The 26118-nt window shown below is 38.3% G+C and overlaps 1 protein-coding gene across 6 annotated transcripts; it reads left to right on the top strand.

Moving 5' to 3' along the window:
- Positions 1–125: 125 nt before the first annotated feature.
- Nol8 (nucleolar protein 8) lies at positions 126–26064 on the top strand. 6 transcript variants are annotated; one of them, XM_006516958.4, is made up of 18 exons: positions 149–179; positions 577–730; positions 1395–1550; positions 2221–2283; positions 3723–3801; positions 5744–5879; positions 6998–7066; positions 8006–9823; positions 11102–11215; positions 11776–11898; positions 12427–12517; positions 14403–14538; positions 16757–16834; positions 19600–19871; positions 22434–22560; positions 23370–23437; positions 23803–23882; positions 25434–26064. In XM_006516958.4, exons 2-18 carry the CDS (start codon positions 694–696, stop codon positions 25482–25484), a joined length of 3498 nt encoding a protein of 1165 aa, XP_006517021.1. In that variant the 5' UTR covers positions 149–179; positions 577–693; the 3' UTR covers positions 25485–26064. The 6 variants fall into 6 exon arrangements, 4 of the variants coding, with proteins under 4 accessions (NP_001258326.1, XP_006517019.2, XP_006517021.1 ...); XM_006516957.1 differs by lacking the exon at positions 149–179 and adding an exon at positions 186–445; NR_073167.1 differs by having other exon boundaries at positions 126–911.
- Positions 26065–26118: the final 54 nt, after the last annotated feature.

Here is a 26118-nt window from a genome sequence, read left to right on the forward strand (position 1 = left end):
CACCCTCCAACGGCCGCCCATCCCGTCTAACGGCCACTGGGCCAGCCGAGCTCTTACGTCACCGAAGGGGGCGGATTCTCGGAAGCACGAGGAAAGGAGTCTCTTTATTTTGGTTCCGCTTCTTCACTTCCGCCTACTTGAACCGGAAATCAGGAACCACGCGGCGGAGTGTCTTTTCTGTAGGAATTACCGATTTTTATTTTTCTTTCTCACACTCTGTCAGTTTTACAACGTGGAGGAGAACTAACAGAACGTCAGTAAAAGCGAAGGCGGAGGAAATAAAGAGCCCTCTGGAACTGCGGGATAACGGAACCTTAGGAGATTGGGTTGGAAACTTTGTAGGAAGGAAAGGAAAATGCACTTGCCGGCACGTGTTATTAGACGTTAAGTGCTACGCCGGGCTTGAGCTGAGTCGGACAAGCGCCCTGAGGAAGAGTGTTTGCTCGTGAGAAGTGATGGGCTATTGGGCTTAGCCTCTCCTCTCCTTCCTTAGGGGCTTCTCGAAGAGAGAGGGCAGGGCTGGAAGGATGGGGCGGTGGCTACCAAGAAGGGGTACACTGTAGGTTTTTTTCCCAGAGTGCTGGCCTTTGCTTTGGGCTTCTGCCGCTATTTAGTGATCTCGCTTGGAAGGAGACAGCCAACTTTTGAGAAAGGTTTGAGTAAGAGCTGAACATCCGCCGAGAGCTAAACGAGATGGAGCGACCTCTGGAAAACGTTTCCAGCAATCTTGGTAGGACAGTGTTAACAATTCCGGGTTCCAAAATTAGACTTCATTATGATCCTTGCTGTCACCACTACTGTTTTCTAAGTGGCACTGGGAAAAGCCGTAACCGCTCCTACTCCCCTGACCGATGAGATCCACTCAGACTGCTTTGAACAATACAGGCACACAGTGGGGAAACATATTTTAGGTATAACTTAAGTTGCCGTCTTTGTGATTTAACAGCGCTTAGGGGACACTTGTATTTTGCCATACTATTGTAATTGCAGACTTTGTTATGACTGGAGCTCCAGGATGAAGCTATTTTTATCCGTTAGCTTACTATTTTTGCCAGTATATGTTAAGGTAAAAATGTAGAAATGAATGGGGGAGGGCAGTACTTCGAATAAAAAATCAATAAGGATAAGATATAATAGCTGTGGTTGTTTTAGAGAAAACATCTGGGAGAAGATGTGTGGATGTGCTGTACTTAGGTGCAGTTGCAAAGTGTGTTCATTGAGAATGTGGATGGAGGGCCTTTGTAAAATCTCCACTGATAAAATCTGAAAGCAATACATATGAAGAGACATAGCTTCATAAGATGAAGTTGGCACAGAAGTTTCAGGGGAAAGAGTTGTGTTAAATTTCTGGAAAACTATTAAATTGTTTTTCTGTCCAAAATTAACTTTTCCAGATAGATGCCCAACATCCATGCAAGGCAACAGAGAAATGAAGCGCCTCTTTGTGGGTGGACTTGGACAGGGCATTTCTGAGACAGACCTACAAAATCAGTTCGGCAGATTTGGAGAAGTTTCTGACGTGGAGATCATCACTCGGAAAGATGACCAAGGTAAATCTGTAACACGAGGGAGTTAAAAACAGACAAGGTCAATGATATTACAGGAGAAGCAACCCCAGAGCTGAATGTTAGCGCTAAACATCATATATGGCTTCCTGGATTATTTCATATGAAAATTAATTTTGAAACCAGAAAAAGTATAAAACATTTGAATTTCTAAAACATCTGTACTTTGAATTTTCGGAGTCAACATTCTAACATTATCTTATTAAGTAGAGTGTCACTAACAATCAGGATGTCTGAACTGATTACACACTAATATACTGTTAAGAGGTGTCTGAATTGATTACTTCAGGGTTTTTTGTTTTTTTTACTCATTTTGAAATATTTTGATCATGTTTATAAAAATGCAGACTTTAGTCAGGTGAGGTAAAAAGTATTTTCTTTCAAAGAATAAATATCTATGAATGCACTTTTTGAGCTTGGATAGCTTCTTAAGGCTAGATGTGGTGTTTGATATTTTTTGATCTAGACCTCGAGGGGTTGAGGCAGATGTATATTCAGGGCCAGCCTGGTCTACATAATGAGTTACAAGACAGCCAGTCCTATATAATAGAGAGACCCTGTCTCAAAAAAAGAAGTAAAGAGAGGGCTGTTGAGATGTATATTGTTTTCTGGATAAGGATTTAAATCAACTTAAAAAAAAATTTTTTTTTGGTAGGAAATTCACAGAAAGTCTTTGCGTATGTTAACATTCAAATAACAGAAGCGGACCTGAAGAAATGTAAGATCATCATGTATTTTTTTATTCTAATTGTTAGTATAATTGTGTAACTTGAAATGACTTTGGTTCCATAGCTAAGCCTTGCTAGTCACTTAGAAGTTGTGTAGATGGACAACCATGATCAAGAGAATTCTGGAGCCCTTTATTTCGGGTTTCAGATGTGTTTGTGTCAGAAAGTATGGTATCACACATTGGCACTTTGCTCAGAAACTAGTGTTTTCAAACAATTTGAACAAAGGACCAAACTATCAATAGAAATTGCCTATTACATTTATCCCACTTGTCATTAGAGCATACCTTTCCTTGGTCTCTTTGGTTTTTTGGGCGGCCAATCCTTTGTCAGTAAGACCTGTTATAAAAGGTCCTTGAATATGACCAAGGTCATTAGAATATGACCTTGCCAGAGCATATCTTTGAAACTCGTATTCTTATTATAAGATTAGTAAAGATAAGGCTAAATACTAGCTTCCAGTGACTAAAAAGATGGAGATGATTTATTGTTCAGTCGATGCAGTTAAAGTATTGCAGTCTCTTGGAAGTCAAAAAAAGAAATAGTGAAGGGCAGGTGCCACTGGGAGAGGACAGTCAGCCTTTGATCATTTCATTTGTGAAGAGATTACCCTTGCTGAGAACATATATGAGGTAGAAGGTACAGTGCCTTACCTAATAATGCTATTATAAGGAGTAAGTTAAATAATACATAGTACATAGTAAAATATCTCCTTCTTGGAAAATTTTGTTAGTGCTTACATTAAGGAAGCTGACAATAGTTATTAGAAAATCAACTACTAGGGCACAACAGTTGAAGCATAGTGCTGTCAGTAGTTAATGTGTGCCTGCTTTGTAGTGATAATTGGATTGAGGAGAATAATTAAAATGCTACAAGATCCCAAAATGTGTACTAGTTCACCCTGAAAAGATTTAATTGATTATTTGCCATGTGGAAAATAAACAAAGTAGTGAATAATTATTTACCAGGAGTTCCTAAAATGAGTCTATAAACAAATTGCACATGTTTTGCTTTATAGTTTATGCATAATTTTCTGTTAGTGTTCAAGTAACTGAGAAATAGGGATCATAAGAACCTGGGGCTGCAGGGATAACTCAGTAGTCTAGAATGCCTGACTGCTGCAGAGGGCCCAAGTTCAGTTCCTAATATCCACATGGGTGGTTTACAGTGACAGATTCCAGGGCATCTGATGCCCTCTTTAGCCTCCATGGGCACCCACACACAAACGTGCATGCTAACATTCGAATATACACACTCAAGCATGAAATAAAAATAAGCTTATTTGTTTATTTGTCTTTCTTTGACAGGTAGGTGTCTCTGTAACAAATAAGCCTATTTTTCCTAGTACTAAGTAATTAGAGAGAGAAAAAAACCTTGTTGAAATAGAGTTTTGCATTGAAATAAACTTTGTTAATTCTTTACCTTATAGGTATGTCTATTTTAAACAAAACAAAATGGAAAGGTGGAACACTACAAATTCAGCTAGCAAAAGAAAGCTTTTTACACAGGTAAGATTTGCCTCACATTTATTTAAACCCATTTCTTTATAGTGTAATTGTTTTTATAAGTTTACCTGACTAATTTGAAATGATTGAGTAATATATTACTAGTTGTCATGATTTGCTTCTCAACTTGATACAACCTAGAATAAGCTGGGAAGAGAATTCTAATGTGTATTATTATTATCTGTGTTTGGTTGGCTTGTGGTTGTTTGTGGCAGATGGTTTTGATTCCTTCATTGATGTGGGCAGCCTGAGCCTGAAAGTGGATGGTGCCATTTCCTAGTTTGAAGCCTTTGATTGTATGAGAGTAGAGAGGTGGTTGGGACTATGCATGCATTCATTTATTCTGTCTCTTCTCTTTGCTGAGGATGTGAGAGGTCGCTTCAGGTTCCTGCCTTGACTACTCTGCAGTGAACTATAATGAACTAGAACCCAGAGTCGGGATCTTAATCATTTCTCCCCTAGGTTGCTTTTTACATGGGACATTTTATCACAGCAACAGAAATGTTGGTATATATGTATGTGTTTATTATTCCTTTCTAATACAATCTTAGGCTTCCCCTCTTCTGTAACAACTACCTGCATGATATCAGAAATGGCTGATTTCTGTGTCTCTTTACTAAAAGTCATTTAAACTCTACCTCTTGCTATCTGTAGATGATCTGTGAGGATGTCTTATAAGTGTGAAAGTGTTTTTCAGGGTTTTTGTCAAAAAGTATAGTTTCCCGTATCTTAGAGTTAAGTGATTACAGATGATACTAAATTACATATGTTGATTTTTGACCATTAAATGTGCCATGCAAAGAAAGAGAAAGAAGGTATATACATATGAGACTGTCTTAGTGTTGTGTTGTTGTTACTAAGCAGTGATTGCATTTGGGAGTCCCTCAGGCAGGCAAGCACAGTGCTGGGGCAGTAGCTGAAAGCTTATGTCTGATTCACAGCCACGAGAAAGAGAGACAGCTAACTGAGAATAGCTTGAACTTTTGAAACCTCAAAGCCAGTGAAACACCTCCTTCAGCAAGGCCACACCTTCTAACCTAACCAAACAGTTCAACTGGGGACCAAGTGTTCAAATAAATGAGCCTATGGGGCCATTTCCAGAGACATAAGACTAATTCTGCATGCGACTTCATAACAAGATTATATAAAACTAATTCTATATGTGATTTCATAGCAAGATTGTATAAGAACCATTAGAGCTTTTGTAGTCAGAAAGCTGATTTTTCAGAGGGAAAAGATTAGATTCACTTGGGAATTTTCAAAATGGGAAACATTTAAGAATATAGTGGAAGAAAGGGTTGGATATGTAGTCACAACAGATTGTTTAGCATACATGATATCCTGGAATTGACACTATCCTGGCATTAAAAAAAAAAAGTACATCAGTGTAGCTCATGGTTTGTGGTCTCTTATCTACCATGAAGAAGTTTGAGGCACCTCCTGTAGCAGAGCACAGGAGTGGGAGGAATATTATTTAGATTGCAATTTACATTTTGTGAATAATATGGAAGCTGATGTAGCCAAGTGTTAACAAAATGTGGCATTAAAGAAATACTTGGTTTGCTTCACTTTTCAGTATTTTCTAGTCATTCTACAATGAAAATGTTTTGTATGTTTAGAAAATAGTATAAGTAATTATTCTTTTAAAGAAGTATTTTAGCTGGGCAGTGGTAGCATACACGCCTTTAATCCCAGCACTCAGGAGGCAGAGGCAGGTGGATCTTTGTGAATTTGAGGCCAGTGTGGTCTACAGAGAAAGTTCCAGAACAGCCAGGGCCACACAGTGAAACCTTGCTTGGAAAAACAAATAGGCAAACAAAAGAATATTTTATTTTATTTTGTGCTTTTAATACTGTAAAGATGTTTGGTGTTCACTTAGGGTTACCTGAATGGCATCCCTAAACATTTTCATAGCTGATTTGTTTTTACTTCTACTTCACTTCAGATTGGCCCAAGAAAGAGAAGACGCAAAAGCAAAGAAAGAAAAATCAACAACAGGCAACCCCACCTTATTGGAAAAGATGGGAGCAGTGGATTTCCATATGAAGGCTGTGCCTGGAACAGAAGTACCAGGGCATAAAGTGAGTCCTTCAGTAGACCGTGCCCGTCGTGTCTCCTCGGACCTCATATTTGTAGTTGTGACAGCCAACGCAGATGCTTTTTCTCCACTTTGGAGCAGTCGGCCTATAGGTTGGGGGTTTTGCCTATTTGATTTTCATTTTCAGCCTGCGTTGTAAGTATTCAGTCAGCACAATTCCCCCACCATTTTATATATAGAGAAATCCAAATTAGGTGGAGACTCTTCCTAAGGACATAGGTGTCTGATGGACAGACAGGACCCAAGTTTGCTATTTATTTTCTCACTTGCTTCAGCACTATTTGTTTTTATTGTTACTGTTTTAGGATTTTATACATGCATATGATATATTTTGATCAAATCCATTTCCTTTTCCTTCCCCTCTAATTTCTCTGTATTCCCTCCCACCACTACTTTTCCTCTCAACTTAATGTCTTTTCTCTCTCTCTCTCTCTCTCTCTCTCTCTCTCAACTCAACTCAACTCAACTCAACTCACTGACTCCGCTTAGTACTGATCTGTATGTACATAGGTTCAGGACCATCTACTAGAGCCTTTGAGTTGCCAGTTCCAGAAGGAAACTCAACTCTTCTCTCCCAGGAGCTATCAGTTGCCAGTAGCTCTCGGCAGGGGTGGGACTTCTAGAGCTCTTATCCCATCTGTGCTGGGCTTTTGGCTGGCTTGATGGTGTTATATCTGCCAAGGATGGCCTTGAACTTTTGATCCTCCTGACTACCTCTTACCTAACAACCTCTTAGGTGCTGGGATTACAGGTGTGTCCCAACCGTATCCAGTTCTTAAGGTTCCGGAATAGAAGTCAGGGCTTCGCACATGCTAGCCAAACACCTTACCAACTTGGGTATATATGAGGCTGTGGTTGCATTTTTAATAGCTGTATATGTGTATGTGTAATGTACTATCTATGATATAGTTGGAATTTTCTTTTTTTTTTGTTTCCTTATATACTTCTCTTCTTTAATACCTTTTATTATCAGAAAACTAAGTTCCACTTTAATAGTAGTCCATTGTGAGCTCAACATTTTAAAAAGTTACATTTATGTATTATTTTGCTTATATTTGTGATAATCATAAGTTCTCTCTCTCTCTTTTTTTAATCTTTTAGAATTGGGTTGTGAGTAAGTTTGGAAGAGTCTTACCTGTTCTTCACCTTAAGAATCAACAAAAACATAAAATATCCTTTGGTTGGCATTTCACAGTAACTATTATTTCCCAGAGTGATGGCAGAATAGAATAGCTTTAGAATTTTACTGCCTCTATCAATAAAGTTTTAATTGTTTAACCTTTCTCTGCAAGGTTAGCTCTAAGTCATCTATATGTAGAAAGCACAGTGAGAATAATGGGTGATATGAAGTTTTATGTAGTTGGGTGGTACAAATTATGAATGCCAAGAAAACATTGTCATTTGTTAATACAAAAATCTATGATAAGCTGGCCATGGTGGTGAATACCTTTAATCCCAGCACTTGGGAAGCTGAGACAGACAGATCTCTTTGAGTTTAAGTCTACTCTGATTTACATGGCAAGTTCCAGGCCAACTGGCACTATGAACTAAGATCCTGTCTCAAAAAACAAAACCTTACTATATAGGGATTTACAAGGCATTGCTAATGAAGTATTTCGAGAATAAAAAACGAGGCTATTGTTAAAGAAAACTTAGGAGAAATTGATAGAAAACTGATAGTGTAAATTAGTTCTAAAAAGAAGATACTAGGTACAATTAGGCTGACTGATAAGCAAGAAATAGTGTATGGCAAAATAATATGGAATCCAAAGTGAGAAAATTCTAATGTTTGTTCCACAAGGTCAGTAATCTGAGACTTTGAAAACCTGGCCAGAGGGTGTGTATGTATCAAAGAGATTGCTGTAATGTTTATCATCCAAGTTACTTCTCTCATCTGACAGTGGTGGTGCTTGATTTTAGCTTTGGATTTGTTATAGTTCACCTTCATAAAGCCTAGAGGCTTACCATGTGGAATGCTCATTTGTTTGATGGGAAATTGAAGGAAGATAGAATAAAGGGCTTATTCAAGGCTAAACAGCTTTCCTGTTTCATAAGATTGGTAGGTTTCCCTAACACCTGCTGCTCTTGCTTTGTCCTTGACTGAGTAACATTATGAAATATGATCCATCAAAATACTGCCACAATATAAAAAAGATTCCAGAGAATTTGACAGAAACCACTCCCATAGCTGAACTCACTTGGGAATTGGAAGGAGGCAATGACCCTATGAGTAAGAAACGTCGAGGAGAGTTCTCTGACTTTCATATCCCTCCTCAAAAGGTCAAGAAAGTGCAGAAGAGCAATGATCCCATGGAGTCCAAGGTTTCTAATATTGGTCTAAGGACTAATCAGGTAATGGAGAAGAACAAATCAACACATCCTGTGACTGCACACGGGACAGCCCCTAGTACTGTTAATCCTTCTAAACAACTCCTTGTGTCCAGTTCTGGTACTCAGAAACCTAAACATGTGGTTTTTCATAATTCTGACTTTGAAATTATCTGGAATAAAAGTAGCATGTCTGATGATGATGTTGACTCGGAAGATGAATTAAAAATGATGATTGCAAAAGAGGAAAACAGAGAGAAACCTGGGCATTCCTCAGTCAATGAGTCTGAACATGATACTTTTGAAGTTGTTAGGGATGATTTCAAATCAAATATTCACAAGCTTTCTTCTTCAGTAAGCCTAGGAAATAACCATGAATATGATTCAAGTGATACAGATGAAATTATTGCAATGAAAACAAAAAATGCTAAGGTCAAAAACAGTGCAGAATCTTCACAACCAGAAAGGACTGTAAGCAAGAAAAGTTCTTTTCAAAAGATAGAACCTTCTAATGACTGTATAAAAGTACAAGGAATTAACAGCAACAAAGAATCAGCCCTGTGTCATGGAGTAAAGTTTGTAAATCCCAAATTTCCACCTGACTCCAGTGGCAGTGACAGTGAAGAGTCCGAAGAAGATGAAGAATATAAAGTCTTGATGGAAAACTGTCCCCGTGTGAGTCTCACTTTGGCTGACTTGGAGCAGTTGGCTGGCAGTCATCGGAAGTTTCCAGGAAAAGACAGTGAGACTAATGGTCCACAAAATGACAGTCACTGCAAATTTGACACAACCTCCAAGAATCCCAAGACTTCTGGTGACCTGTACAATGGCAGACAACAGTGCATTCTTCCTGAGGAGATTGTGGCCTCCCTTTTAGAGGACGAGAATACTTACAGCAAACAAAAATCGGAAGAAGATATCTTAAAGCCAAAATTCCAGGCCTTCAAGGGAATAGGCTGTCTCTATGCAAAGGAGTCAGTAGACAAAACTTTGAAAGAGAATATTGCCTTTAATACTGGCGGTGGGCATCACAGTTCCTTAAAACATGAAGATCACAATAGAAGTTTGATGGAAAATGGATCTAAGTGTGTTAATGGCTCATCAAGCAAACTGACTTCATGCCAACCTGCAAAGAAGGTGAATGACCCGAACCACATTCAGCCTCCAAAAAGACAGTGTACTTTTGAGAACCAGAACCATAAAGTAATGTCCTCTACTAGTTGTGACAAGGGAAGTACAAATCCTCTCCCAGGTCCGTTGCCATTGAAAGCTAAAACATCCCTGCATCTTAGTGCCAACAGTCACAAGGTAGACTCTGATGGAGACGCTTGCCATTGGCCTGAAAGTAGAAAAGCTTTAGAGAAAGAGAGGACCAATTTAAGCAACCTCGAATCTCTTGAGAAATCATCAAAGGTGTCTCCCAGGGAAGACCCTCAGAAAAGCCCAGCTGGTTTCTCACTTTCTGATAGTAATGCATCCTGTATAAATGCTAAGGATAAACAAGCTGAAGACAACCAGAAGCGATTGGCCGCCTTGGCAGCATGGCAGAAAGCCAGGGAAGTACAGAAAAAACTGGTGCATAGTGCCCTGGCAAATTTGGTGAGTGCATTTTCATTCTACAGATCTAATAAGAGTGTTCTCAAGGTCCAGGTTCTTCTTGTCATGTAGGTGGGTGGAGCTCATGTCCTCTTCACAGTCACTACTTTTCACTTGTGCTATTGAGCCTATACTAAACAGTTGCAGTTATCTATAATTTATCACCTCATTAAGAAACTAATTTGTGCTGGATGTGGTGGCACACGCCTTTAATCCCAGCACTTGGGAGGCAGAGGCAGGCATATTTCTGAGTTCGAGGCCAGCCTGGTCTACAGAGTGAGTTCCAGGACAGCCAGGACTATACAGAGAAACCCTGTCTGGAAAAAAAACCAAAAAAAAAAAAAAAAAAAAAAAAAGAAAAAGAAAGAAAGAAAGAAAGAAAAAGAAACTAATTTGTATAGTGATTACAGCAAGAGTAGTGTAAACCTTGATGGCATTTACTGTAGTGAGTCTTTGTTCATTCCTCCAGCAGCACAGAATAATGGCTAAGTACTGAGACCAATGCAGCTATTGATGCATTGTATGGCAAGCAGGCAGTCACAGTCTCTTAGAACACCAAAGAAGTTAGGTAGCCTCAACCCATACAGAGTAACATGAAGGGATTAGAAGGAATTAGACTGATGTAGGTAGGCAGCAAGGGAGAGGAAAGATCTTACTAAAAAAGGAGCCAATTTGTCTAAAAGTAAATTGTTTCAGTGACACTAGTGTTTATAGACAGTGTCAAGGCAAAAAATGAAGCAGCAGTAATTGGAAAGGATGGGTTATACAGATACTGCAGGGAGTGGGACTTTTTTCCTAAAGCTGTGAAAGACTGAAGAACTTCAATCAAGGCATTGAAGATTAGTTGTGTAAATTTTGAAATGAGAATTATCACATTACAATATATAGATCATCCAGCCCTAATAGTTTAATACACAACAAACACTGTCTGAGGCCTACAGTGTCTAAATCTTTATAGATAAAATTTGTTTTAAGAGATCCTTCAGGCCATGGCTTAAAAAATAAATATAATGGGGTCAGGTCTGGAAGAAAAGAGAACCTTTCAGATGTCAAGGTCCACAACCACGGCAGTGGTGGTTCTTAAAAATACTGAGGTCAAGTTGATTGTTACTGGATACAGAGAGAAAGGAGGCCTGAGGCTGTTTTGGAAACACAGCAGATGATAATGTTATTCCCTAAAGAAAGAAAAGAAGGATAGGAGTTGGGAGAAGAAGATGGTGGGTATGGACATAGATATACAGTTGGCTGTCATGAAATGTAATGCTGCTTGTGTTTCACTAGGATGGTCATCCAGAGGACAAAAAAACACACATTGTCTTTGCTTCTGATAATGAAAGTGAAACGGAAGAGACATCCACTCAGGAGCAAAGCTGTCCAGAAAAGGAGCTGATGAAAGTAAGGCCTTCCAAACATTAATCTACTTTGTAGAATCCCTCTGTTTTGCTTTTCTTTTTGTGATGAGGATGCTGTGTAGCCCAGGCTGCCTTTAAACTTTGAAAACTTCTGTATCCATCTGGTACTACAGTATGTACCTAACCAAGAGCTCCACACAACTACTACATGTGTAAAATCCTAGGGTGAGAACCAGAGTTGCCCAATCTATAATACCCTGAGATGTCAGGGCTCTTGGAGATTTTCTCACCCATGAACCTGTTTGTTACCTCATATGTAAACTCACATCAGTATTCATGCTAGACTATAAGAAGTATCCTTGCATATAATAATTCCTTTAATCAAAGTGGCAATAGGGGGTTTTCATTAATAGTGGATTAATGATCCAGGAATCCAGTTAACTACTCCTAAGTTGAGAGTACTACTCCTGGCCCACCACATATTTGTTCCTCTGGATGCATTTGGGTTGTTGGTTTTTAAGTGTGGAGTAAGAACTTTATGAAGAAATTGGTGATTGCCTGCCTTGGTTAATGCCCAAACTAATGTTTTTCTCTGCATGGCAGGAATCTGTGAGTAAATCGCCTGGGAAGCTGTTTGACAGCAGTGATGATGAAGACTCAGATTCCAAGGAGGACAGCACCAGGTTCAGCATTAAACCTCAGTTTGAGGGCAGAGCTGGCCAGAAGGTTAGCCAATAACCAATACAGTTTTGAGAACTTTGGTTCTCTAGTATTTGTCTGTTTCTGTCAGTTATGGGTAGCAACTTATGAAGTTAATGTGTGTAAAGTACAGGGTCTTTCTTCAGTATTTACTACTAAATCAAAGACTGAAGCAAATGTCGCATTAGTAGTCATTAAAATTGATTCACTGGTTGTCAGTTTTAAACTTAGCATGTAATCTAGATAACACATTTACAGTGTTAAGAAATATCAGAGTCTGTAATCACTTTAGCTCTATATTTTTTGTTACATGTTAAGACTAAAAGTAGAAACAGTTGCAGCAGGTCTAAGTTTTGAAGTTAGTCCTAAAATCTAGCTTAAGAAAGGGTAGTTCTAGGGTGGGGTATTTATTGTGGGAGTGAATTCTCTCTTAACCCTTACTGGTTCATAGGCAATGCATTTATGCATATGATAATACGAATTTCAGGGTGTGAGGAGGTACACTTAGAGACTTTTTTAAAATGAGCTTATGACAATGTTTTTTTTTTTGTGTAGCTTATGGATCTGCAGTCTCAGTTTGGAAGTGATGAGAGATTCCGCATGGACTCTAGATTTTTAGAGAGTGACAGTGAGGACGAAAAGAAAGGTAACTATTTTATTGTTCAAACAATGTTAAAGCTAGTGATGTAAGAAGTCACCTGGTGTTTCTTCTTCACATAACACAGGAAGAAACTGTACCCTAAAATAAATGGAATTGAATTTATAGTAGCCAGATGTTTATTAATGATTAAGTTCTTTAGATATATTTTTAGTATAACTTAGTTATACTAAATTAGAAACCATAGCCGATGTCTAATTTACATTTAATAGTAAGGGCCTTTGTCTTCCTCTGGTGAATGCCCTGGGTGCTTGTTTGGGATGGGTTGGTTGGTTTTAGGATGCTGGTTCATTTGTTGTTCCCACTATGCATAGGGTTCCCACTATTCAGTGGCCATGCTGGTATCAAACTTGTGATCCTCCTGCCTCAGACTCCTGCTTAGATTACAGCATGCACCATAACTCCCAGCTAGATGCTTTTATTTTCTTAACATATATTATTTCATAGTGAGATTATGTCATAGTGAGAGAGTGTGTGTGATCACACTTGTGCCACACTGTGCATGTGGAAGTCAGAGGGAAAACTTACTGGTGTTGGTTCTCTTATTCCTCTATGTTTATTCTGGGCCCCAAATCAAGTTGCTAGTCTTGGAGGCAGGCACCTTCATCCTTTGAGCCATCTTGCCAGCCCAGTTTGTTTGTTTGTTTGTTTTTTATTTTTTTTTTTGTTTTTTTTGTTTTTAATCCATTTTCTTGCATTCGTTATTATTTGGGTGTCCCTAACAGTAAAGATGTCATTGGCAGTATCCTAATTCTACTTCCTGGAGATTTTTCACAGTAGTAAGTCCAAATGTATCCATAAGCTGTGCCCTCACTTGGCTATCATGAGTGAGTCTCCCTTCCCTGGGCACTTCCCATTCCCTTCACAGTCGCAGAACTTGAGTCTTTGTGAGCTCTCTGTTTCTCTGCTTTTTGAGTAAATCTGATGTGCATCTCTTTCGTGTTTTGTTTTAAAACATTTCTTTGTCCAGATGAATAGTCACATTTTGAACCTCAGAAAATGTGCAGGCTTTTCTGTAGAGAACATAGATCAGATTAATAATTCTAGATTCTGTTTTGGTAATTTCCTGCACTAATCTGAAAGAGTCTTGATAGTTTTAACTTTTTTTTTTTTTTTAAAGATTTATTTTATTTATATGAGTACACGGTAGCTGTCTTCAGACACACCAGAAGAGGGCGTCAGATCCCCCTACAGATGGTTGTCAGCCACCATGTGGTTGCTGGGAATTGAACATAGGACCTCTGGAAGAGCAGTCAGTGCTCTTAACCGCTGAGCCATCTCTCCAGCCCCCAGTTTTAACTTTTTATGCTGCTTTTAACTAAACTAGCTGTTGAACTTTGGTTCTCTAGTATTTGTCTGTTTCTGTCAGTTATGGGTAGCAACTTATGGAGTTGATGTGTGTAAAGTACAGGGTCTTTCTTCAGTATTTACTACTAAATCAAAGACTGAAGCAAATGTCACATTAGTAGTCATTAAAATTGATTCACTGGTTGTCAGTTTTAAACTTAGCATGTAATCTAGATAACGCATTTACAGTGTTAAGAAATATCAGAGTTTGTAATCACTTTAGCTCTACATATTTTTGTTAAATGTGTATTATATTTTTTAGTCTTTATAATTTTTAGACTTGCCACCAAAGACATTATTAAATTTAGATTTTATTTTCTCAGTTGCAAATAGAAGTTGGGTATTTCATTTGCTAGTCATGTGATTTCTAAGTTTTTGTGGCAAGAAGTCTTAGAGAGAGGTACATTAACAAATACAAGGTTAAACTTGTCATTCAGTGTACTTTTGAATATGTTTGGATGCATGCTTGATTGAGAATTCATGAGCAGTGCTTGTCAACAGATTACTAGTTATTCTTCTTCCCCAGAGCTAAATGAAGATAAAGTGAATGAAGACGAGCTTGCTGCAGAAAAAAAGAAAACCCTGAATGTTGTGCAAAGTGTTTTGAACATCAATGTGAACAACCCGACGAACAAAGGATCAGTGGCTGCTAAGAAATTTAAGTATGGCTTATGGCATGTCGCATTCATGATGTTTTTGCCATAAATGCCTCGTGAACTTAATTTAAAACTAATGTTTTGTGTTGTTTTGTTCTTGAGATGATAGTGGTCTAACTTAGGGCCTTGTATTTTCTAGTCAGTTGCTTTTTTCCTGAGCTATACCCCCAGCCCAGCTGAGTCCTTCATAAACTACTGGAGAGAGCAGTTGTTGACATGTCAGACTTCAAAAAAGTTCTTTTCTTTAACCCAGTTATTCACTGTAAGAAATTTTAAGTCCAAGTGTGGTAGTTACCAGTTTTATTTTTTTTCTCAGTATTTGGGAGGCTAAGACAGACTGATCTTTTGAGTTCAAGGCCAGCTTGTTCTACAGAGCAGGTTCCAGGACAGCCAAAGCTATACAGAGACACCTTGTCTCACAAAGCAAACAAATTTTAAAAAAAAGAAAGAAAGAAAGGGAGGGAGGGAGGTAGGGAGAGAGAAAGGGAGAGAGGGGGGGGGAGAAAGAGAGAGAGAGAGAGAGAGAACTAATTCTCAGTAGTTTGTGTATAGCATTCATGATGTCATAGCAACATTGCTTTACTGGTTAACCAGTTGGAAGTGACTTTAGATATTAACTATCCAATTATTAAGCTATACAAATATTATTATGGGCATTTTCAAATGAGTACTTTAAAGACATTAGTTTCAGTACTCAACCTGTAGATCATAACCCCTTTGGTGGGTCACACATCAGATATCCTGCATACCAGATATTTACATTATGATTCATAATAGTAGCAACATTAGCTATGAAGTAGTAAGGAAATAGTTCTATGGTTGGGGTCACCACAACATGAGGAACTTTTTTTTTTTAAATATGTATTTATTATATGTAAGTATACCGTAGCTTCAGACACTCCAGAAAAGAGAGTCAGATCTCATCACGGATGGTTGTGAGCCACCATGTGGTTGCTGGGATCTGAACTCAGGACCTTTGGAAGAGCAGTTGGTGCTCTCAACCACTGAGCCATCTCACCAGCCCTGAGGAACTATCTTAAAAGGTCACACACAGCATTAGGAAGGTTGGACCGCTGGATTAGTGTAACTTCTAGATACCATGGATCCAGCTTCTAATTGGTTGTCAGCATGTGATTAGTTTTCTCTTCTGTACCTCATGTAAACTTGTCTTACCCTTTGAGATTTATTTTCTGCAAGCTGTGGAAAGCAAAGGTACTTCATCTATATATGCCTCTATTTGTTCAAAACATTTTTCCCTTATATATAGTTATATATGGTTTGGAACTGCTCAGGGTGGTCCCAAATATCTTGCCATCTCTGCATGAGTTCTGAGATTACAAGTGTGTACCCATGACATCCAGCTTTAAGATGATTTGCTTAAATGTGTGCACGCACGTGCGCACACACACAAACACACACACAGTAATCAGAAGGTAGCTTTCGATTCCTTCTTCCTTCCCACCATGTGGGTCCTGAGGCTTGAACTCAGGTCATCATAGTAGTAGGTACCTTGTAAGACAATTTTTTTTTCTTTAATTTTAATTATAATTTTGAGACTGGGTCCCTATGTAGTCCTGACTGGCTCAGAATTCGCAGAAATATGCCTGCCTCTGCCTCCTGAGTACTGTTGGGGTTACTCCTGGGTGTAATTTTTAAGGTTAAAAAGGATCCAGGAATACTCAAATGGGTAGATTTAAAAGTTTATAACAAGATGACAATTCTTTTTGATGAACATTTAGCCTTTTTTTTTTTTGCCCCTGTCTTAGTTTACTTGCAAGTTGCTGGTACAAAATAATCCTAGAAAAAGTTGCTTAAGGGAAAAGGGGATTATTTCAATTCAATTTGAGATCACAATCAATCATGGTAGAAAAATCAGAGGCAGAAGTTTGAAAAACTGGCTGACTCACCCATAGTCAGAAACAGAGCAATGAGTGCTGCACTCTTTCAGTCAGCTAACGTTCTCCACTCTGTAGGGTGTGATGGTGTCCACACGAGTGAGTCTCTCACCCAATTAATGTAATCAAAATAATTGTCCACTAACATGCCCACAGCTCAGTCTAATTTATAGACATTCCTTCCCTCAGACTCTCTGAAGGTGATTCTACGTTGTGTCAAGCTAACAATTTAACCCTCAGAGCCCCTAAATTAGTCTTTATAGTGACAGTTTATGAATTGCCATTAATGTTTCAATTCGTGTCTTCCAATCTTTATTTGTTCTACACAGGGATATCGTACATTATGACCCAACAAAGCATGACCATGCCATTTATGAAAGAAAACAAGAAGATAAAGAAAAAGAAAGGTAAATTGGAGTCTGTTTTCCATTCAAAGTCTACTTAAGCTGCTGAGTAACTTTAATAAGCTATATAGTAACTCTTTTTACATAAGTGAAGTTCCTTAGCTATGTGAAGGCCTTTATCCAAGAATTTTGTTTTATTTTTAAAACTGAAGTCTGTAGATTTTTCTATAAGGGAGTAATTATTAATGAAATTAGGCTTTGCAGGTCAGATAGGTTCTGTTATAAATATTTCTCTCTACTTTGGTAGTAGAAAAGCATGTAGACATTGAAATTTGTGTCATATGTGTGTAACTTATGTGTATGGGTGTCCTGCCTGCAGTACATCTATGCATCATATGCACACCTGGTGCCTGTGAAGCCAGAAGAGAGTGTTGGGTCCCAGGAACTGAAGTTACATACAAACTGAAGTTTATAGACAGTTGTGAGCTGTCATGTGGATCCTGGGAATTGAACCTAAGTCCTCTGGAAGAATAGTCAATTCCCTTATCAGCTGTGCCAGCTCACATATATAATTTTTGCATGTTATTTTTTTTCATCAATTACTCCAGCCTATCAAAGCCATTCTTGGCAACAGGAGAGATGGTTCAGTGTTTTAGAGCACTTGTTGCTCTTTCCAATGTACCAGGTTTGATTCCCACAAGGCAGCTCATTACTGTCTGTAACTCTAGTTCCAGGGTACACTGTGCTGTCTTTTGATGTTTGCACTTAGGAACCTTTTTTTTTTTTTTTTTTGGTTTTTGCAGACAGGGTTTCTCTGTGTAGCCCTGGGTGTCCTGGAACTCACTCTGTATACCAGGTTGGCCTTGAACTCAAAAATCCACCTGCCTCTGCCTCCTAAGTGCTGGAATTAAAGGCGTGCGCCACCACTGCCCAGCTTAGGAACCATTTGTTAAATTTCATGTCATTTGCCTTTTGAAGATGTAAGAATTATCAAACCCATGGCTGGTTCCTGTAAAAAGAAAGAAAAGAAAACTCTCTCCCTCTTATTTTTACTCTTCCTCTTAACATTTCACTGTAACAAGAAAAGAAAAAACCAGAAAATATCTCTAGTGGTTTGGATGTCTCTTCAGCTAGATTTCCATGCTATTTAGGTATGTGCTCTATTTTCTACGTTACCACAGGTATCAGAGTTTCTAGAATTCCTCCTCTAATTCCCAATACAATTTCCCTCACTTTACCAGCCCTCATGTATCACTTTCTTAAAGGCCATGTGGTTTCAACTAACAGCTTCAAGACCTTTCAGGGTTTTGCCATGACCCTGGTCTTAGAAATTACATGCTAGTGATAGCAAAGTTGAGTCTGTGCTCCAGGAATGGAAAACTTACTTCCAACTCTTAAAAATATGAAGGACAAATTTAAAACTTACCATACGGTAGTTCAGCTAGTATGGGAAGAGGTGATGATCCCTCCAAGGTAACAGTGTCTTTCTTCTAGACATAATTGGACTAATAGACATGAACTCAAGGTGTGTGGCAACACTCACAATGCCTCCACCAGTTCAAGTCAGATGGTGTCCCAGCCTGAGAGGGAGATGTGGGCATGAACTGCCACCTCTAACCAAGTAGCTATCTGCAGTTGATACCTGTTAACCAAGGAAAAATCCATTTTTTCCAATGGTGTCTCACTGGGTATATTAACCACACTTCAGGGCAGACCCCATATCCAAGAGTAGTTGGCCAAAACAAAACAAACTCAATAGTATTTTTGTAATTTTGCTTTTTGTGTGTGCTTTGAATGTGTGGGGGTTTTTTATTTTTTATGTTCTTGTTTGCTTAAAGAGAAAAGGAGTATAAAGTTGGGTGGGGAGAAACTTAAGAATTGGGGAAAACGAAAACATGATCAGAATATATTTATGAAAAAAAATTTTTTTCGCTAGGCATGCCTTAAATCTCAGCACTTGGGAGGCAAAGGCAGTTGGCTGTATGTGAGTCCAAAGTCAGTGTAGTCTACAGAGCAACTACACAGAGAAACCCTGTCTTGAAAAAAACCAAAGACCCAAAAAAATAACCAAAAATTTTTTTTCTTAAAGATTTATTTATTATTTGTAAGTACACTGTAGCTGTCTTCAGACACCCCAGAAGAAGGCATCAGTTCCCGTTATGGATGGTTGTGAGCCATCATGTGATTGCTGAGATTTCAATTCACGACCTTCAGAAGACCAGTTGACGCTTTTAGTGTTCTCATGTTCATTTTTATTTTAAATAGTACATTAAAAATTTTTGCTTTTTCTTATGTATACTACATGAAATAGATTCTTACCTGGTAAACATTTTACTCTATTAGCTAAAACCTAAATATTGTAAACATGTTGTATCTAAGAACAAAATATATTCATTTCTAAAATATATCAATATATAATGATGACAATCGAAAAATATTTGCAAAAGATAGTAATAGACTTATCAAACTTACAATTCACCTTTAAAAGATTTTTAGTTGATTTCTTCTCCATTGATTTAATAAAAATTGCAGAAGTATAAAACTTAAAATAACCATAGAAGCCACCTGGTTTAACACATTCATTTTGCAGATGAGAATACACTCATAAAAGCTGAATGATAATTTAGTCCCTACATTTTAGTTTACAGAGTGAGAGGAAAGTGCTCATGTGTAGTATTTGCATCTACCAGAGATAATGTGTGTAAAAGAAAAATCTTTCTGTTCAAGATTGAAGGATAAAGTTACAAGTGTGTAAGTAGTTTACCCTTCCTGATGTTGAGACTTTTCAGAGCTTGTCTTTGTTATGTTCGTGTCCGTATGTCTTTCAGTAAGGCAACACGGAAGAAGAAAAAGGAAGAAGCAGAGAAGCTGCCTGAGGTATCCCAAGACATGTATTATAACATTGCTGCAGATTTGAAAGAAATATTCCAAAGTATGAGCAACACAGATGAAAAGGAAGAAGATGTGCCCAGGACTGAGGCTGGTGCTAGAGAGGGGACTGGAAAAATCAGGAACGCCGAGACACTGGCATGTGAGCCCGAGCAAACCACTGGCTTTACATTCTCTTTTTTTGATTCAGCCACTAAAGATGAAAAGGATGGTATGTTTTTTTTTCTACTTTTTTATTTCAGGCAATTTCAACTTGGTTAAACTTACAGTAAATTAATGGATTTTGTGTTGCCTCAGTAAAGGATCCTTTGTCCAGTCTGCATAAACAATGAGAATCAGTGTGTCCTGATTATAAATGTGATGTTCCTACAGGTGTGAAAAGCAGTTTTTGCTTTAGAGGCAGCAGACTGCTCAAGCTAGCTGCTGTATGAGTAGAGGCTAGACATTAATGCCACAGGTTTTTTGTTTACATAGAAACAGTCAGGAACAAGTAAACTACATTTAAATCATGGTTCTTATTTCAGCTGGAAATGTTGGGGCCTACAGGAAGGAAGAAAAAGATAGCCTTTTTAGTTTTATACAATTACACCATTGTCATCAATATGCCATTTATTTCAAAGCTTATTGTTTTAGATTTGACAGAATGTAGAGAAAAGTGTAAAAGCAAGTCCTACAATTTTATATCCAATTTCAGGATATCCATCCCTAACAAGTTCCATAGATTTAAAAATTAAAAAAATGTAAAATCTTCCCATTTTCTTTCTTTAAAATTTTAAAGAGAGAGAGAGAGAGAGAAAGAGAGAGAGAGAGAGAGAGAGAGAGAGAGTGTCTAAATGCCCTCTAGGGCTAGAATAGGGGGTAGGATCCCTTGGAGCAGGAGTTACAGGCAGCTATAGCTGTGAACTGTCTGATATGGGTTATGCATACCAAATTCAGGTCTTCTTAAAGATCAGAAAGTACTCTTAAACACTAAGCCATCTCTCTAGCCTTTCTTTTTTCCTTTGAAGACAGGGTCTTACTGTGTATCCCAGGGTACCATGGAACTTAATATGTAGCTCAAACTGGCCTCAAACTTAGGGTTTTTTTTTTTTCCTCTTGTGTGCCACACCTGATTAAGACTTCGTTTAGAAGACTGTTCCTTACCTGTATTCAAGGTGTATGTCCAACATTGTGGGAGTTTCCTATAAAAGGCAAGATGACTCTATCTAGCATCAGATGTACACTGCTAACTTCAGTGATGTGCTTTAAAGATGCGCATTTAAAACAGAGTGCATGGGGCTTAGAGGTAGCCCAGCAGTTAGGAACATGTTTTATTCTTGCAGACTACCCAGGTTTGGTTCCAGCACCCACATTAGGTTGCTCATGACCTCCTGTAACTCCATCTCCAAGGGGATCCAATTCTTTAGCTCTGAGCGCATGTATACTCACTGGCACATGTACAGATTTAATACAATTTAAAAGCACTATGTGTTTACAGATACATGCCTACTTTCAGCACTGGGCTACTCCTAAAATAGCTACAGAAACTATAGTAGCTTTTCCAAAACATAAATAAGATGTATGCTGTGTTCTACTTGATGTTTTTCTGTGCATTTAGTTTGACTGACAACTAAATGGAATATGAACTCAAATACTGTAACTGTGAGTGCCAAGTGTGAGAAGTAAAGTGGGCCTATGTTTAGTCTTAGATACAGTCTATTTTTTAAGAAGCTGGAAACTTGGAGACTCATGAGTGATCATGCAGACAAATCTCACTGCAGTTCTAGAAAGCAGTTTTGAGAGTCGAAAACAAAAACATAAACATGAGTTCCTTTTCTTGTATATGAATAAGCAGGAAAAGACTCAGGTTTCAGTGCATCTTAAGTTGTAGGCCTCTTTTTTTCTCTCTCTCTTTTTTTTGGTTTTTCGAGACAGGGTTTCTCTGTGTAGCCCTGGCTGTCCTGGAACTCGCTCTGTAGACTAGGCTGGCCTCGAACTCAGAAATCCGCCTGCCTCTGCCTTCCAAGTGCTGGGATTAAAGGCATGAACCACCACGCCCGGCTTTGTTTTTTTTTCTTTTTTTTTTAAATTTTATTTATTTATTTTTTTAATGTTTTTTTGAGACAGGGTCTTTACATAGCACTAGTTGTTCTGGAACTCATTATGTAGACCACTCTGGCCTCAAACTCACAGAGATTCACTTGACTGTGCCTCCCAAGTGCTAAGACTAAAGGTGTATGCCCCATGCCTGGCACTATAGACTTCTTTTAACAGCACTTAGGCAGTGGTTACCTGTTCTTTGAAAATTATACTACTCATCTATAAATCTTTAGCTTTTAGCTCTTTTTATAATTTTATATTCCTCATGTGATGACTCTAAACAGTAGCTTTTAGTATTTTAAAATTGAAAAAGATAAGCTGGGTGTGGTGGCGCATGCCTTTAATCCCAGCACTCAGGAGGCAGAGGCAGGTGGATTTCTGTGTTCGAGACCATCCTGGTCTATAGAGTGAGTTCCAGGACAGCCAGGGCTACACAGTCTGTCTCAAAAAAAAAAAAAAGTTGAAAAAGATAATGTTACTTATTTTAGGAAGTACATCCACAGGTCAGTGGTAGCGTATTTGCCTCTCATTTGGATTTGAACTCCAAAATTGGAGGAAAAAAGTGATGGTATCTGGTTTTAACATATTAAAATTTAGTCATGTTTACATAGTACAGGTAATAATTTTACTGTGTTCATAAATACGTGGTTGCTCAGCCATAATTGCATTACCTTTTATTGTCATAATAATATAGCCACCTATAGAATCGAACTAGTGAAACATGGGAAGATAGTCTGTCCAAATGATCCCCGATTCCAAGACAGTAGTTCAGAAGAAGAAGATATTGCTGAAGAAGCAGATCATAGCAAGCCAAGCCCTGGGTAAGCTGTTTATGTGTAAGCATGTGTCGTGGTTTATAAAGTTAGAGTCAGGCATGCTTCAGTAGCATTATGCAAGTATCTGGAACAAATTTTATCAGTTTCTGTTCAGAATTCTTTTTTTTTTAAGATTTATTTATTTTATGTATATAAGTTCACGATAGCTGTCTCAGACACACCAGAAGAGGGTGTCAGATCCCATTACAGATGGTTGTGAGCCACCATGTGGTTGCTAGGACTTCTTGAAGAGTAGTCAGTGCTCTTAACCGCTGAGCCATCTCTCCAGCTCTTAACCTTTTTTTTTAACAGTGATTTTCAGGCAACTGGTGGCAGGTGAAGTGTGTGCCAGCAGTAAGGCTGATGGTAACACTCCTGGTTTGGAAATCAGATGCTCTAGCTGAGTTAGGTGCCAGCTAGAGAACACTGGCAAACAGGGTAACAGTGGGAATGAGTATTGACATCTAGAGTACATACTTAATTCCTCAATATCAAAACTTTAGATGGAGGATGGGGTGTGGTCATTTTATAACATGAGCAAAGTGCAGAGCAACTTTTTAAAAGGAACATTTTACAATTTCACTATTATTTTTCCTGTTTTTATTTTGCTTGTTGCCTGGGTTTCTTGTTTTTGTTTTAGACCAGACTTATATTGCCTAAACTTCTCTTGAACTCCTTATATAGCTAAGGCTGCCTGGAATTCCTCATCCTTCTGCCTCTGCTTTCCAAATTATAAGCACACACTGTCACACCAGCTGTAATAATCTTCTTAAATATTGAAAGTAATTTCTGCCCTTTCTCCCTCGTGTTTTCAGAGAAGCGGTTCCTGAGAATGAGGCCATTAGATTTTTCTTTTTCTCTGAGAATGACGACAGACTTCGTGGTAGGTCCATTCTTCCATTCAGTGGTGTGGGACAAGGAAGAGTAGTGCAACTCTTATGTACTATGTACTTCACACAGTAGCTATGTCTGGAAATTTTGGCCACTTCTGTAATGTGATTTATTCCCATCCATTATAAAGTACATTCTGAGGGCCAAGTGTGCCTCTGCCAGCATGTTCATTGCTTGTTCATTATTATAGTCAACCACATCTTATTTTGGTATAAGGACTTGCTTAGATGCTAAAATACAAGAGTGTTCACTGCCTTAGAAGTCTACATGAAATCTCTGAGGCTGATGATGAACTATTCAGATTGTTCATTTTAATAGTAAGTAATTGGCTACCTCATGCTTCTGTTTTTCCCATAGGTTCTAACTTATTCTGGAGTGGTATGGGAGGTAGTATTAGCAGAAATTCTTGGGAAGCCCGAACAAGTAGTCTCCTTTTGGTGAGTTACGTTTCTCCGTATTGATTTCCTCCAAATCAAGATATGATGGCATTAGTGTTACTCTTCCCTAGTATAACAACAATAAGAAACAAGATATCATATTACAAAATGATAACAGCTGAGAACATGACTTAACTCTTAGAATTACACTACTAAAAAGAACTTAGAGCTTGTTTGTTCCAACTATGACATGTTCTGTCTGAAAAATTAGATGCTGTGGATAGATTTCTTTATTTTGAATGGGGAGCTTATTAAGTATATAGAAAGCCTGGAAGGAAGGAAGGAAGGAAGGAAGGAAGGAAGGAAGGAAGGAAGGGAGGGCAGATTGACTTGACTGACTTAATTCATCAAATCATGTACTCAAAATTTTCCAGCAGAAACAGAGTAGAAAGAACCTTTAAGGTAGTCAGCTGGAGTTCTCAGTTAAGTTTTCTGTCCATACCTGAGCCTCCCATAGCTAAGCTTCCAGCTTCTCTTCCCCACTACAGACACTTAATCCTAGAATAAACATAGTAACATCTGCTGGAAATGGCTCACTTTCTCGCTGTTCTCAAGGGCACAGTTTTACTCTTGAGCTGTCTTGATATTCCTTCCTCCCTGCCACACAGTCCGTGAGTCAGTCCAGCCCCAGACAAGGGTTCTTAGAGGATACTTAATAAAAACATATTTAGGTGCACAGTGAGAGTAGTAGGAGAGTCTCTGCTTCCAGGGCCAGTTTTTCAGTGAACTCCCAACAGGACATGACAGTATACCGATATGGGGTACGTTACACAAGTATATGTCAAGGCACTAAAGACTGGCTCATTTGAGTGACTGGTCTGTGTCTAGCCAGTCTACTAAGAAACAGGTAATGAGGTTTTTCAAAGCCTAAGTTACAGTTCCCTAACCATATAAAACCAAAAACTGAATAGACTCTGTAGTGAGAATTTTGGTCTCTTTGAAAAACACAGAAATATTATGGGAATCTTTTAATTTTAATCTCAAGTATGGGAATAAAGTGCTACTTCAGGCTTTCCAGAGCAGCTATGATTTACCTAGTGCTCAAGCAGGGAGCAAGTGTGGTTTCTGTGATTGTGTGACAATTGGAATTCTGGGGACTCTTCAGAGAGTATATATGCTAGGGCCCCAAGAGAGAGGGTAGGTTAGTGGTTTGTGGCTATTGGTTGCTGATAGCTGTGGTTAAGTATTCAGTGCACAGTGAAGAAACCAGAAAAAATTAGATATCCTGATAGCAAAGTTCAAAGTTGCCTCAAGGAACTTGACTCCCCAATCAGCAGGAAGTAGTCTAACCGTAACATCAACCATCTCCCCTTCTATCCTTTTTTCTCTCCTATGTAGTGTTAGGGGGTCGAAAGGGTGGAAGAGGAGGCTGGGTGAAAGGGAGAAGGGTGGAAGAGGAAAAGAACCCACAAGGTAGCCAAGGTCTGACTATAGTCGGTGCATCCCAGAAGTGTTTGTAGAATGGGTTTCTACGACTTTAAGTATACTTTGTTGACTGTGCGAAATTTGTGTTTATTGTTGATAAAAGCTTCTTATTTTATGGTTTTTTAGGAATGTCGGAAGAAACATAAAGAAGCCAAAAGGAAGGTGAAAGCAAATTAACCATTGTCAGCTTTGGTTTTGGAATTGAATGTGCAGACTGCTCACCAGCCCTTGAAAGAAATTAACCCAGAAAAGCATTCACTGACAAAGAAGATATTTCATAGTAGAAAAATATTCAAACCTGGATGATAATGTATCATTCTGATGACTATTTCTGTGGAATTCGTATACATTCCCTCCTTGATGACTGTGTTAAAATTAACTGAGTCAGTTGTGACACACAGTATAGCCTCAGCACTTTAGAAGGGGAAGTGGGAGGATCATTTGAGCCCAGAATTTGAGATCACACTGAGCAACACCCCACCTCAGAACAGCATCCATTCTTGTTCTTCACTCCTGACAGGAGGCTTACATGAAACCTTGTTTAATAAATGGTTTGATGTATTTGTTTAAGTATTTCTGACTATGCTAAATATTCTATACCTCTAATTTATCTTTTTAAACTCAAGTACAAATTAACTTTGAGTTCTGTATATACAGATGTAAGTTTCTGATGTAATTTCTGAAGACAAAATAGAACTTTCTAATAAATGGTTCATAATATTTGTGTTTATTCCTAATTAAATACTCTTTACCTTCATTTTGTCTTTTATTTAAAAAAGAAAAAGATAAGTTACAACTTAATTTTGAGCTA

Source organism: Mus musculus, chromosome 13, assembly GCF_000001635.26.
Source record: "Mus musculus strain C57BL/6J chromosome 13, GRCm38.p6 C57BL/6J".
Lineage (NCBI taxonomy): Eukaryota > Metazoa > Chordata > Mammalia > Rodentia > Muridae > Mus > Mus musculus.

Excerpts from the sequence above, each read along its gene's own strand:
- Nol8 (NM_001271397.1), top strand. The coding sequence starts at position 694 with ATGGAGCGACCTCTGGAAAACGTTTCCAGCAATCTTG. Across the intron at positions 731-1,394 it reads AAACGTTTCCAGCAATCTTG|ATAGATGCCCAACATCCATG; the intron begins GTAGGACAGTGT and ends TAACTTTTCCAG. Across the intron at positions 2,284-3,722 it reads AGAAGCGGACCTGAAGAAAT|GTATGTCTATTTTAAACAAA; the intron begins GTAAGATCATCA and ends TTTACCTTATAG.